Source organism: Oncorhynchus nerka, linkage group LG6, assembly GCF_034236695.1.
Source record: "Oncorhynchus nerka isolate Pitt River linkage group LG6, Oner_Uvic_2.0, whole genome shotgun sequence".
Taxonomy (NCBI): domain Eukaryota; kingdom Metazoa; phylum Chordata; class Actinopteri; order Salmoniformes; family Salmonidae; genus Oncorhynchus; species Oncorhynchus nerka.
In genome coordinates this window covers 73,887,477-73,902,160 of record NC_088401.1, presented here as the reverse complement: position 1 = coordinate 73,902,160, position 14,684 = coordinate 73,887,477, and the positions used below count along the sequence as shown (strand labels likewise).

Here is a 14,684-nt window from a genome sequence, read left to right as displayed (position 1 = left end):
GGTCGCAATGGTGGGTAGTGTATGGGGCTTTGGTGACAAAACGGATGGTACTGTGATAGACTGCATCCAGTTTGTTGAGTAGAGTGTTGGAGGCTATTTTATAGATGACATCACTGAAGTCGAGGATTGGTAGGATGGTCAGTTTTACGAGGGTATGTTTGGCAGCATGAGTGAAGGATGCTTTGTTGCGATATAGGAAGCCGATTCTGGACTGGAGATGCTTAATGTGAGTCTGGAAGGAGAGTTTACAGTCTAACCAGACACCCAGGTATTTGTAGTTGTCCACGTATTCTAAGTCAGAGCTGTCCAGAGTAGTGATGCTGGACGGGCGGGCAGGTGCGGGCAGTGATCGATTGAATAGCATGCATTTAGTTTTATTTGCGTTTAAGAGCAGTTGGAGGCCACGGAAGGAGAGTTGTATGGCATTGAAGCTCGTCTGGAGGTTAGTTAACACAGTGTCCAAGGACGGGCCAGAAGTATACAGAATGGTGTCGTCTGCGTAGAGGTGGATCAGAGAATCACCAGCAGCAAGAGCAACATTATTGATGTATACAGAAAAGAGAGTCGGCCCGAGAATTGAACCCTGTGGCACACCCATAGAGACTGTCAGAGGTCCGGACAACAGTCCCTCCGATTTGACACACTGAACTCTATCAGAGAAGTAGTTGGTAAACCAGGTGTAGCAATCATTTGAGAAACCAAGGCTGTCGAGTCTGCCAATAAGAATGTTGTGATTGACAGAGTCGAAAGCCTTGGCCAGGTCGATGAATACGGCTGCACAGTAATGTCTCTTATCGATGGCGGTTATGATGACGTTTAGAACCTTGAGCGTGGCTGAGGTGCACCCATGACCAGCTCTGAAACCAGATTGCATAGCGGAGAAGGTATGGTGGGATTTGAAATGGTCAGTAATCTGTTTGTTAACTTGGCTTTCGAAGACCTTAGAAAGACAGGGTAGGATAGATATAGGTCTGTAGCAGTTTGGGTCTAGAGTGTCACCCCCTTTGAAGAGGGGGATGACCGCGGCAGCTTTCCAATCTTTGGGAATCTCAGACGATATGAAAGAGAGGTTGAACAGGCTAGTAATAGGAGTTGCAACATTTTTGGCAGATATTTTTAGAAAGAGAGGGTCCAGATTGTCTAGCCCGGCTGATTTGTAGGGGTCCAGATTTTGCAGCTCTTTCAGAACATCAGCTATCTGGATTTGGATAAAGGAGAAATGGTGGGGGCTTTGGCGGGTTGCTGTGGAGGGTGCCGGGCCGTTGACCGGGGTAGGGGTAGCCAAGTGGAAAGCATGGCCAGCCGTAGAGAAATGCTTATTGAAATTCTCAATTATAGTGGATTTATCGGTGGTGACAGTTTTTCCTAGCCTCAGAGCAGTGGGCAGCTGGGATGTGTTGTGTTGTGTAGTGGCTTTGCTGGCATGCATCAAAAGATGTTGGGTTTGCCCCACCAAGATTTACATGCTAAAATCGCCACTGGTCTGCAGTCTTTCCAGCTTCAGTTTGAAGTGATCATGTTTTAAAAAAAATAAAAAATAAAATTATTTTTTATTTGTCACATGCGCCAAATACAACAGCTGTAGTCCTTACAGTGAAATGCTTACTTACAAGCCCTTAACCAACAATGCTTTAAGAAGTGTAAAACAATTAAGTGTAAAGTTTAAAAAATAGATAAGTAAAACATTTTTTTTTTAAAGTAACAAATCATTTTGCTGTTTTGTTGGCTAGCTCCTTTGAACAACAGTGTCCTGACAAGAGAGCACGTTTTATATGCCAGGTTCAGTGTTGCCATGTTTGTGATTTTCTGGCAAAATTGGGCTATTTTGAAAACGATGTTGCGGGTGAAAATGTATTGTTCACAACAAACAAAAACAAACTAAATATATATATACTGTATATACACACAAACATACACACACACACACATATATATATATATATATATTTGCGAAAAATACATGTATATATATATATTCATAACGTAAAAAGAAATATATATTAAAAATATATATATAAAAAAAAATATATATAGGTTGTCGAGTCTATGGTTGTTGCAAAGGCTTGTGTGTAGCCTACTGGTTCAATTCGTGTCTTTTCGCACGAATTAAGTAGCACATAAATTTGTGTATTTTCTCAAGAATTAAACCACACAAAAATGCACAAAACGCACCAAATCTGCTGAAATACATGATGTACATATATGCACGAATTGAATGTAAGGTTGGGCTGGTTCTTCGGGATGCAGGTTTTGCGGCTATTTTTAAGTTGCACTGCGTCCGCCATGGGAGTTCTCTTAAAAAAGATATATTTCACTGTGACTTGCTGCTGACTTTCGGGCAGTGAGGTTGGCTGTTGCTGAGTGAGTGCGTGGTGGGGAGGGCCGGATGTGTGTGTGTGTGTGTGTGTGTGTGTGTGTGTGTGTGTGTGTGTGTGTGTGTGTGTGTGTGTGTGTGTGTGTGTTGAGAGAGCACTACAGTTATTGGCAGCTAGTGAGCCTTGTTTTAGCAGGTTTTTAAAACTGCATTCTAATGTTGACTTTGTTTAAGGAAAACGTTATCAAGCAAAGTGTTTTATGCTTGCATAGTTCTTGGGTCTCGGGGGCTGCCCGAGCGGAAATTTGAAATGGAAGTTATGATGAGACGCTTGCCTCTGTTGGCCATCAAGTAGCCTATTCATGTATATGCCATTGAAGGCTACCATTTCATACAATACATATGTTGAAATTACGATATCACTGAAGTCACTGCAAATCCATTTGTGCCACTAGTGTCACTTACGTGTATTTATTATTTATAGCCTTGTGTTATTATTTAAATATTAAAGGAAATATTTAGTTAATTAAATTGGAAGTTATCAAAGCTCTATTGCGGATAAGTTGATAAAACGCATTAGATTGACGGTAACAGTGGTCAGATTTGACTACAGGTAAAAATACATCTAAAAAAATAAACACTGGCTGTTGTTGTCAAGTATTTTCAGTTCATAAATGTATTATCAAATCAAATACAATAACACTTGATTTGTCACATGCGCCGAATACAACAGATAAACGGTCTGATATACCACGGCTGTTCTTACTTACAAGCCCACAAGACCAGCAATGCAGTTACGAAAATATTTGCTAAATAAACTAAAGTAAAAAATAAAATAAAAAGTAGCACAATAAAATAACAATAACGATGTTATAAACAAGAGGTACCGGTACCGAGTCAATGTGCAGGGGTACATGTTAGTCGAGGAAATGTGTACATGTAGGTAAGGGTAAAGTCAATATGTATAGATAATGCATAGATATTAATGCATATATATTAATATTTAATTCAGTGTTTGAAATTATGAACACATCCTCAGTAGCCTATCCCAGCAGGCTATTTGGAAACAGGCACTTCTTACCTCAAAATCGCCTCACTTTTCATGTTGAATAAATTCGTATGTTATTTTGAAGCTGCTAAATCGTTCAGTTTACATCTTGCCTACATCTTGTCTAGGCTACTGTAGACTATCTGAAAATAGATGCCTATGAGGGGTTATAGGCTACCTGCATGGCAAAATGGAATTACAATCATAAACCCAGATTTTAGTCTAGCCTATGCCTATTGAAATGACAAGTGACAAGTCAATCTGGCAAATGGGCCATTTATAACGGGCTGTAGTCTTAACATCTGTCACATAATAACAGCACAATTGCCAGAAAATTGTGTGAGATTTCGACATCCTCTGACCAACTTTCATCACTCCAACTCTCCTGTCGGATTAATCTATACAATAGTCATGCACATGTGCAAAGGGGATTTATTTAAACTGGTTACCAACGTAATTAGAGCAGTAAGAATAAATGCTTTGTCATACCAGTGGTATACAGTCTGATATACCACGGCTGTCAGCCAATCAGCATTCAGGGCTCGAACCACCCAGTTTAGAACAGACCATATACCAGTGGTATGATATATATATATATATATATATATATATATATGTTTTACTGTTCGATTTTACGTTGGTAACCAGTTTATAATAGCAATAAAGCACCCGGGTGTTTGTGGTATATGGCCAATATACCACAGCTAATGGCTGTATCCAGGCACTCCATGTAGGGTCATACAGAAGAACAGCCCTTAGCCGTGGTATATTGGCCATATACAAAAAGTCAAATGGGTTAAATCGGGATCCATTGCTAGAAAATGATCTGGGGAGTTTATAAAGGCAAATGATCTTTTCTCTAGGATATATTCCAGTTCCTTTTTGGGGGTCATGTCATAGCTCCAAATAGTTCGTCTTTTGAAGAGAACCGAATCTTGCTTCTAACGCCGTTACAAGTTACTACGATATTCCTTCTTAATTGGCTCGATAAGGTTATGGGAAAAGGATTTATTGCATAAATATGGCTACTTCTCTCTTGCTGTGAAAAAAGTGGGCTAATTTTCATGACTTTTCTGTAGTTTTGAGTGGTCATTGGGATAGATATATGAACTGGACCTGGCAACCTTGGCCAGGTGAAACCCTGCATCATTATACCGGGGAAAAAAGACGTAACGACAGGTTTGATTCTCAGGCAACCGAACCGATAGAACGAACGACCAGCCGGCTTGGGTAGAAACCCTAGATTTGTTTCGGGACTAAATATTGTGGAAGGATAAAATTGTATGAATACATTTATAAAATAGCGTGTTTAATTAAAATATGTAAATCATTATTTGAATATGTTGGTAACCCGTTGTGTAAAAATGATAATGCCCTCGAAGCCGGTGTTTGGAGGATATATTGTCAGGGTTTGCCAGCCGGAGACAAACACCCATGCCAGTAAATCCTCCAAACATCGGCTTATCGGGCATTATCACTTAAATAAACAGCTGCATTGGACCATTAAGACACTTTATGTTGGTGTTTCCTTTATTATGGCAGTTACCTACCTGTATGTTGACCATCACAATGAGACATTAATTTATGTCAGATTGAACATCGCACTTTTGACCTCTCTTACGCCACTTTGTTACAAACCTTTACATTGTACAAGTGTGTTGGATGAAACACTTAAATAAACTTGCCAAAATACATCAAATGAAGCCGCCAGTCTGTGAAAACCAATCAAATCGTGCATTACTGACGAGAAACTGGCCAATCCGCACTGCTAACAAATCATGTCAATCAAAAATCCAACCAATGGGATGGGCTGACGGGCATGAAAGGGAAACGAGAAGCGAAGTCGGGCAAACACATTTCTTGTGAAAAGCAATAACGTTAGTTGTGGTGGCGAATTCAGTCTATATTAAACGCAGTAATTGATGACGCGATAGAAAGGTATGTTTTTCCTTTGTATCATTCCTTGTTGTGAAATGACTTCCAAGTCTGCCAAGCTCGCATGTTAGCTAGCTAACGTTAGCTCGCTAGATACTGAATCAACTGAAAATACTGTAGCTAGCTAGATTGTTCACAATCCGTTTGTAGGCTTGTAACTAGCGCATTAGTCCCCCTTGCTCAGCAGGTTACCTTTAGACAACGTAGTCAAGCTGTCCTACGTAACGTTACACACTTCTAGCTACGCTAATTAGCTAACCAGCTAGACGCGCATGCGTGACAAGGTGGGTATCTCACAAAGCTAACTACTGTTACCAGATTAATAGGGGAAACCCTATAAATTGTCATAAATATCTTTGATAATACAGTCTATATAGAGAGGTAAGCCATCCTCGTTGTAAATCAGCAGGATAATAGCCATCAGGTTCTTTCCCCAGCTTATTTGTTATCAATGACAAGACTACTATAAAGGCAAAGTGGGATGATGAAGTAATGTGGGAGGCTATAAGAAATGTCATCTCATCTTCCTCTATCCAGGCCTCCACCATGGGTGAACCACAGCAGGTGAGTGCCCTACCTCCCCCTCCCATGCAGTACATCAAGGAGTACACTGACGAGAACATCCGCAAGGGGCTCGCCCCCAAACCCCCTCCTCCCATTCGAGACACCTACATGATGTTCGGCAACCAGTTCCAGTGCGACGACCTGATCATCCGACCGCTGGAGAGCCAGGGCATCGAGCGGCTCCACCCCATGCAGTTCCACCACAAACGGGAGCTCAAGAAGCTCAACATGTCCATCCTGGTGAATTTCCTGGATCTCCTGGACATCCTGATCAAGAGCCCTGGCAGTATAAAGAGAGAGGAGAAGCTGGAGGACCTGAAGCTATTGTTTGTCCACATGCACCATCTGATCAATGAGTACCGTCCGCACCAGGCCAGAGAGACCTTGAGGGTGATGATGGAAGTGCAGAAGAGACAGCGCCTGGAGACTGCAGAGAGGTTCCAGAAACATCTGGAGAGGGTCATGGAGATGATCCAGGGATGCCTGGCCTCCCTGCCCGATGACCTGCTGCAGACTGAGGCCTCGAGTGGGGTAGGGGATGGGGCGAGGGGTGGTGGAGCGTTGGGGTTGGCCGTCAGGCTAAAGACTGAGCCCATGGAAGTGGAGGAGGCTGGGGCTAGCTGTATGGCTGTTGGACCACAACAGGACAAAAGCATGGGTGGTGCTGCTAAGAAGGACAGAGTATGGGACAAGGATGCAGCAATGTGTAGTATTATCGACGAGATTGCCTGAGTTTTGTATTTAGGGCTGGGGTCTCTATAGAAGGCTGCAATGATGAAGAACGTTCAGATAGAAATGTGTTCTGTAAAACAGATTGTCTGTTATTCGAGTCCTCTTCATTATATTTCTATAATGTTCAGAATCAAAATGATTCACCTTGCTGAATATAGGTTTCTCTTGTTTTGGTTTGTTTGTTTTATTGCTGTTATTGGTCTGTTTAATTGTGTCGTATGCTTAATCTAGTTCTGATCACATACGCTGTGCAGTTTTATAGTATTTTTCATGGACTATGAAATGTCATGGACAATGAGAACACACCTTCCTTGTTCAGAATTGTTTTGGGCTATCATTAACTTTTGGATGCTCTTTAAAATTCATAATTTGATAAGTTAATAAAGCAACTTCCAAGTCCTGTAACATAATTGATTAATTAAATTTTATATGATTCATTTTCACTATCATGGTTGACTGTTGTATTAGACAATTAGGCCTACCACCCGTTTTTCTGTTTTAATCTAAGACTGGTTGAATTATACCACTAGTGGGTCCTACGGATTCCTTTCAGGTTGTCTTAAAACTGATTCCTGACTAGAAACCACTGTTTTCTACTTAGTTATATTTCATACCTTCGATGAGTGTGTGTGTGAACAAACAATCTATAGGTTTAGGAGCTGAATCACTGCATTACACTATGTAGTCTAAGAATTCTGAAAAGATCTTGCACTATGATCAAACCTGAACTCTATTCACATGTCATAACCTAATGTGATTGAATGTCAGTGATACTGCAACAGTCTTTGTTAGACGAAGGGTTTAGTCTGTGAAGCTTTGTGTGTAGCAGCTTGCTATGTAAGCTTATACTTGTAGCAATGTGAGCTAATGTCTCAGTCAGAGACGTGCTACACTACCTCAGTCTCTGTCACTGTTTGGCTGGAGAGAGACAGAGGTTAGTGTGTTGTGACATACAGACACACTGGGATGAAGTTTCCCCTAGCCTAGTGAACAGCATGAGCTGGTACACACCCAAACATTTTAGTAGATGGTGCTGACTGAGCCAGAGTAAACTGTATAGAACTAGTCTCTCACTATGTAAATGCTCCCAACAATTTAGTGGGTAAATCACAAACCTTTTGGCAACACAGTGCCCTGTACCCTAAAGAAGGCAGTGTTTCTGAAATGGGAATTTGCCCATTCAATTACTGGGATCATTTACATAGTGTATGACTAGGTTTGTGCTATGTAACTACTAAAACATGCAGTAACGTGAGATTGCTCATTGGTGGTGACAGACAAAGACATTGAAACCTTATAGAACATGGGCTGAGCTAGTACTGCAGGCAAGCCTTTGTTGTGTAAGATAAGGTGTGAGTCAGAGGAGGCTGGTGGGATGAGATACAGGAGGACATTAATTGGTGGAATGGCATTAATGGAATGGAGTCAAACGTGGTTTCCATTTGTTTGATGTGTTTGATACCGTTCCATTGATTCCATTCTAGCCATTACAATGAGCCTGTCCTCTTATAGCTCCTCCCAACAACCTCCACTGATTTGAGTATGTTAGTACATTAGTCCCATAGACAGACAGATACACTGAACCCCTAGGAGGATTCTAATTCCCTTATTACGGCATACATACAAGCATTGAATTGATGTGGTGTTCGTTTTGGATCAATGAGGACAGATATACCGCTGCCCGTGAAATGTGAATCTGAATTTCCATTCCTGTGTTATGAAAACATGTTTTGTTATTGAACTTTTTGGGAAATAATTGCCTTGTTTTTCTGCATTTAATGTAGCCTAGATACTACTATCTCTGATTCAACATGTCTGTGAAGTCTGTAGTCACATCAGGCATGTTTTATTTCAACAGAAACAGAAAGCACAATACATGTCATTACAGACCCTGGTTTGATTCCAGGCTGAATCTCGTGATTGGGATTCCCATAGGGCGGCGCACAATTGGCCTAGCGTCATCCGGGTCAGGGTTTGGCAGGGGTAGGCCATCATTGTAAATAAGTATTTGTTCTTAACTGACTTGCCTAGTTAAATAAAAGGTTAAATAAACAACATAGGGTGCCATTTAAAACACAACCCTTCTCTTGGCCAGAGACACACGCCCAGTGATTTACCCCAAAACTGGAAAGGTGTTGTGATGGAACAGGGATGAAACCCTAATTAGGCTAACCCTGACATACATAATGTGTGTTACCTGTGCCATGGAGAACAACGGGGGAAAGGTGTTGTGATGGAACAGGGATGAAACCCTAATTAGGCTAACCCTGACATACATAATGTGTGTTACCTGTGCCATGGAGAACAAAGGGGGAAAGGTCAGAGAGTTTACAGCTATATTTAGACTACTGTAGGACGAGGAGGGGGAGCTAGCTGAAGAACTGTACATGGAACCGGTGCCCCTGTATGTAGGCTTGCTACTATTATTTTATTGTTGCGCCTTAATTATTTGTTATTTTATTTCAGTTTATTTTAGTAAATACTTTTAACACTTTTTTTTTTTTTAACTGTATTGTTGGTTAAGGACTTGTAAGTAAGCATTTCACTGTAAGATCTACGCCTGTTGTATTCAGAGCATGTGACAAATACAATTTGATTTGGGTTATATGGGGATGCCAACTTAGCCTGCCCTGCTGTTATAAAACACATATCTTTGTTGGGTTTAAAGGAATGCCAAGTAGGCTGTAGTAATCATCTAATATGTTTTTTGTTGCACAATCACTCATGGACAGATGAAACGGTGTGAACATGTCAAGGCTCACATAGAATGATGTGATTACAAGCAGCAGTTGTTCCTGTTTGGGGTTTTTGCCGTTGATTATTTGGACAAACCCAGATTGGGTGAAGGCAGTGCATGGACTAACCTAGCAGGCGTTAAAGAAACAAAAGATCTTCTGGCAACCGCACAGGTCGTTGGGTTGTCACAGCTGCAAAGTCATAAACCGCGCCTGTTTCTATCAATTCTCTTATTACATTTTAAATCACAGGAGGTTGGTGGCACCTTAATTGGGGAGGACAGGCTCATGGTAATGGCTGGAGCGGAATCAGTAGAATGGTATCAAATACATGCCATTCCATTTGCGCATTATTATGAGCCGTCCTCCCCTCACCAGCATCCCAGGTTTTCAACCTAACCTTAACCACACTGCTAACCTTATTACTAACCGTTACCTTAAATTAAGACCGAAACCAATTTTATTTTTCATGAATTTTGACAATAGCCCAATTTTGGCTTTGTGGCTGTGGTGATTTGTGACAAACCCTAGCACAGACGTCTTGAAAAGAAGAAAAAACCTGTCAGGGGAGGTTCTCTTCTGCACTGTTCAACCAATCCAGTAAATGTGGAGGAGGAGTTAAGATGGAGTGTTGCCTCGTTAACACAGACAGATGTTTCATTGGACGTATAAATCTGAAGTTTCGGGTTGGCATTTTCATTCACCACCAAATGTGATGAGAGGAAGCCCAGTGGCTGACAGTGGGAGAAGATGGGGTTTCCACTAGTTACCACAGGCACAAAGTCAAAATAGGCTATATCGTAAGAATTCATGAAAACTAAAATGAGCTTTGGGACGTCCCTTCCCTACCCACTGGGCACAGATGTCAATTCAACGTCTATTCCACATTTGTCCAACATAATATCTTTGAAATGACATGGAAACAACATTAATTCAACCAGGTGTGTGCTCAGTGAGAAACCCTAACACCTACCTCAAATCAAATCAAATTTTATTTGTCACATACACATGGTTAGCAGATGTTAATGCGAGTGTAGCGAAATGCTTGTGCTTCTAGTTCCGACAATGCAGTGATAACCAACAAGTAATCTAACTAACAATTCCAAAACTACTCTCTTATACACAGTGTAAGGGGATAAAGAATATGTACATAAGGATATATGAATGAGTGATGGTACAGAGCAGCATACAGTAGATGGTATCGAGTACAGTATATACATATGAGATGAGTATGTAGACAAAGTAAACAAAGTGGCATAGTTAAAGTGGCTAGTGATACATGTATTACATAAGGATGCAGTCGATGATGTAGAGTACAGTATATACGTATGCATATGAGATGAATAATGTAGGGTAAGTAACATTATATAAGGTAGCATTGTTTAAAGTGGCTAGTGATATATTTACATCATTTCCCATCAATTCCCATTATTAAGTGGCTGGAGTTGGGTCAGTGTCAATGACAGTGTGTTGGCAACAGCCACTCAATGTTAGTGGTGGCTGTTTAACAGTCTGATGGCCTTGAGATAGAAGCTGTTTTCAGTCTCTCGGTCCCAGCTTTGATGCACCTGTACTGACCTCGCCTTCTGGATGATAGCGGGGTGAACAGGCAGTGGTTCGGGTGGTTGATGTCCTTGATGATCTTTATGGCCTTCCTGTAACATCGGGTGGTGTAGGTGTCCTGGAGGGCAGGTAGTTTGCCCCCGGTGATGCGTTGTGCAGACCTCACTACCCTCTGGAGAGCCTTACGGTTGAGGGCGGAGCAGTTGCCGTACCAGGCGGTGATACAGCCCGCCAGGATGCTCTCGATTGTGCATCTGTAGAAGTTTGTGAGTGCTTTTGGTGACAAGCCGAATTTCTTCAGCCTCCTGAGGTTGAAGAGGCGCTGCTGCGCCTTCTTCACGACGCTGTCAGTGTGAGTGGACCAATTCAGTTTGTCTGTGATGTGTATGCCGAGGAACTTAAAACTTGCTACCCTCTCCACTACTGTTCCATCGATGTGGATAGGGGGGTGTTCCCTCTGCTGTTTCCTGAAGTCCACAATCATCTCCTTAGTTTTGTTGACGTTGAGTGTGAGGTTATTTTCCTGACACCACACTCCGAGGGCCCTCACCTCCTCCCTGTAGGCCGTCTCGTCGTTGTTGGTAATCAAGCCTACCACTGTTGTGTCGTCCGCAAACTTGATGATTGAGTTGGAGGCGTGCGTGGCCACGCAGTCGTGGGTGAACAGGGAGTACAGGAGAGGGCTCAGAACGCACCCTTGTGGGGCCCCCGTGTTGAGGATCAGCGGGGAGGAGATGTTGTTGCCTACCCTCACCACCTGGGGGGTTACCTTAACCCTTACATGAACCATTTTATGCCTCACCCAGCAGACTGTCGACCAATCACCACGCAATCCCTTCTCAAAGTCAGGGTAGAATGGTGCTTTCGAGACAACTGGGAACTCAGAGAAATATGAGATGTAATCATGACATCAGTGAATGTCAGTTCAGAATGTCGGAGCTCTAGAAAGTTGCCAGAGTTCCGTACTTGGAATTCCGAGTTGGATGACCGTTCAAAATAATTTATCCCAGTTGGAGCTTGTTTTTTCCCAAGTTTACAGTTGTCTTGAATGCACTAAAGTCGGAAGTCTTAAGATTTCCGAGTACCGAGTTCCCAGTTGTTTTGAACGTGGCAAATGTTCAGAAACCTTCCTATTGTCCTTGAAAGTATGTAATATCACTTTTACAAACCTATAGAATATCACAGAGATCATGTGATTTATCTCAAATCTCGGAAAAGATTTGTAATGTACTTCTGGTTCATGATATTCATGCTAATGTTGGGTTTTTGAGCTAGCGCCCAATTGACTCCCATTCACTGCTTAAAGGAGAGCTCACCTTGTCCCAGAATAGGCCATAATGCACCGTGTGGCCAATTGAAGACGCATGGGCAATGTAGACAATGGCCATTAATACGATTCCAATGGAGTATCCCATCTCCTCAAAACTATCTGGCTAGTTTAAACTGGTGCAGTGAAAATGGGCTATATCATACACATTAATGAAAACAAAACTTAGGAACATGCTGGACTTCAATACGTCATTCTAGCTTCTGTGTTATCTGAGAAAATTGATCTGTTAATTACTTTCGCCTCGTTCATTTTTTTGTCCCAGCTTTCCTCTATGTCTGGGCCAGGTGGTGAAGGTAGGTAACATGACCTCCTCCATACTGATCCTCACACTGGGGGCCAAACAAAGGTGTGTCCTCAGCCCCCTCCTGTATGCCCACGACAGCATGGCCTCACACAGTTCCATCTCCATCAAGTTCGCTGACGACACAACAGTAGTAGGCCTGATTCCCAGTAACGTTGAGATGGCCTACAGAGAGGAGTTAGGCACTCTGACGGCGTGGTGCCAGGTAAACCTTCCAACAGAAAAACGACCCTAAGCATACAGCTAAGACAACGCAGGAGTGGCTTCGAGACAAGTCTCTAAATGTCCTTGAGTGAACCAGCCAGAGCCCGGACTTGAACCCGATTGAACATGTCTGGAGAGACCTGAAAATAGCTGTGCAGCAACGCTCACCATCCAACCTGACAGAGCTTGAGAGGATCTGCAGAGAAGAATGGGAGAAACTCCCCAAATACAGGTGTACCAAGTTTGTAGTGTTATACCCAAGAAGACTCAATGCTGTAATCCCTGCCAAAGGTGCTTCAACAAAGTATTGAGTAAAGGGTCTAAAAACTTATGTAAATGTGATATATATATATATATATATTCTTTGTAAACCTATTTTTGCAAAAGTTTGGACACACCTACTCATTCAAGGGTTTTTCTCTATGTTTTACTATTTTCTGCATTGTAGAATAATAGTGAGGACATCAAAACTATGAAATAACACATTGAATCATGTAGTAACCAAAACAGTGTTAAACAAATCCAAATATATTTTAAAATGGAGATTCTTCAAAGTAGCCACCCTTTGCCTTGATGACAGCTTTGCACACTCTTGGCATTTTCTCAACCAGCTTCATGAGGTAGTCACCCGGAATGCATTTCAATGAACAGGTGTGCCCCGTTAAAAGTTAATTTGTGGAATTTATTTCCTTCCTAATGTGTTTGAGCCAATCAGTTGTGTTGTGACAAGGTAGGGTGGTATTCAGAAGATAGCCCTATTTGGTAAAAGACAGATTCCATATTATGGCAAGAACAACTCAAATAACCAAAGAAAAACATCAGTCCATCATTACTTTAAGACATGAAGGTCAGTCAATCTGGCAAATTTCAAGAACTTTGAAAGTTTCTTCAAGTGCAGTCGCAAAAACCACCAAGCGCTATGATGAAACTGGCTCTCATGAGAACCACCATAGGAAATGATCCAGAGTTACCTCTGCTGCAGAGGACAAGTTCATTAGAGTTAACTGCACCTCAGATTGCAGCCCAAATAAATGCTTCACAGTGTTCAAGTAACAGACACATCTCAACATTAACTGTTCAGAAGAGACTGCGTGAATCAGGTCTTCAAATGGCTGCAAGGAAACCACTACTAAAGGATACCAACAAAAAGAAGAGACTTGCTTGGACCAAGAAACACGAGCAATGGACATTAGACCGGTGGGAATATGTATTTTGGTCTGATGAGTCCAAATGTGAGATTTTTGGTTCCAACCACTGTGTCTTTGTGCGACGCAGATTAGGTAAATGGATCATCTCTGCATGTGTTGTTCCCACCGTGGAGCACGGAGATGGAGGTGTGATGGTGTGGGGTTGCTTTGCTGGTGACACTGAATTCAAGGCACACTTAACCAACATGGATAACACAGCATTCTGCAGCTATACGCCATCCCATCTGGTTTGCGCAATGTGGGACTATCATGTTTTTCAACAGGACAATGACCCAATACAACTCCAGCTTGTGTAAGGGCTATTTTACCAAGAAGGAGAGTGATGGAGTGCTGCATCAGATGACCTGGCTTCCACAATCACCTGACCTCAACCCAATTGAGATGGTTTGGGGTGAGTTGGACCGCTGAGTGAAAGAAAAGCAGTCAACAAGTGCTCAGCATATGTGGGAACTCCTTCAAGACTTTTGGAAAAGCATTCCAGGTGAAGCTGGTTGAGACAATGCCAAGAGTGTGCAAAGCTGTCATCAAGGCAAAGAGTGGCTACTTTGAAGAATATACAGTATATTTTGATTTGTGTAACACTTTTTTGGTTACTACATGATTCCATATGTTTTATTTAATAGTTTTGATGTTTTCACTATTATTCTCCAAAATAAAGAAATACCCTAGAATCAGTAGGTGTGTCCAAACATTTGACTGGTACTGTGTATATATATATATATGAAAACAAAACTATATATATATATATAT

At 41.8% G+C, this 14,684-nt stretch overlaps 1 protein-coding gene across 1 annotated transcript; it reads left to right on the top strand.

The window, feature by feature from the left end:
* The first annotated feature begins 5,193 nt into the window (after positions 1–5,193).
* On the top strand, positions 5,194–7,030 carry LOC115118493 (mediator of RNA polymerase II transcription subunit 7-like). The gene is made up of 2 exons (XM_029647099.2): positions 5,194–5,300; positions 5,835–7,030. The coding sequence occupies exon 2, from the start codon at positions 5,844–5,846 to the stop codon at positions 6,591–6,593; it is 750 nt and encodes a 249-aa protein (XP_029502959.1). The 5' UTR covers positions 5,194–5,300; positions 5,835–5,843; the 3' UTR covers positions 6,594–7,030.
* Positions 7,031–14,684: the final 7,654 nt, after the last annotated feature.

Excerpts from the sequence above, each read along its gene's own strand:
- LOC115118493 (XM_029647099.2), top strand. The coding sequence starts at position 5,844 with ATGGGTGAACCACAGCAGGTGAGTGCCCTACCTCCCCCTCCCATGCAG.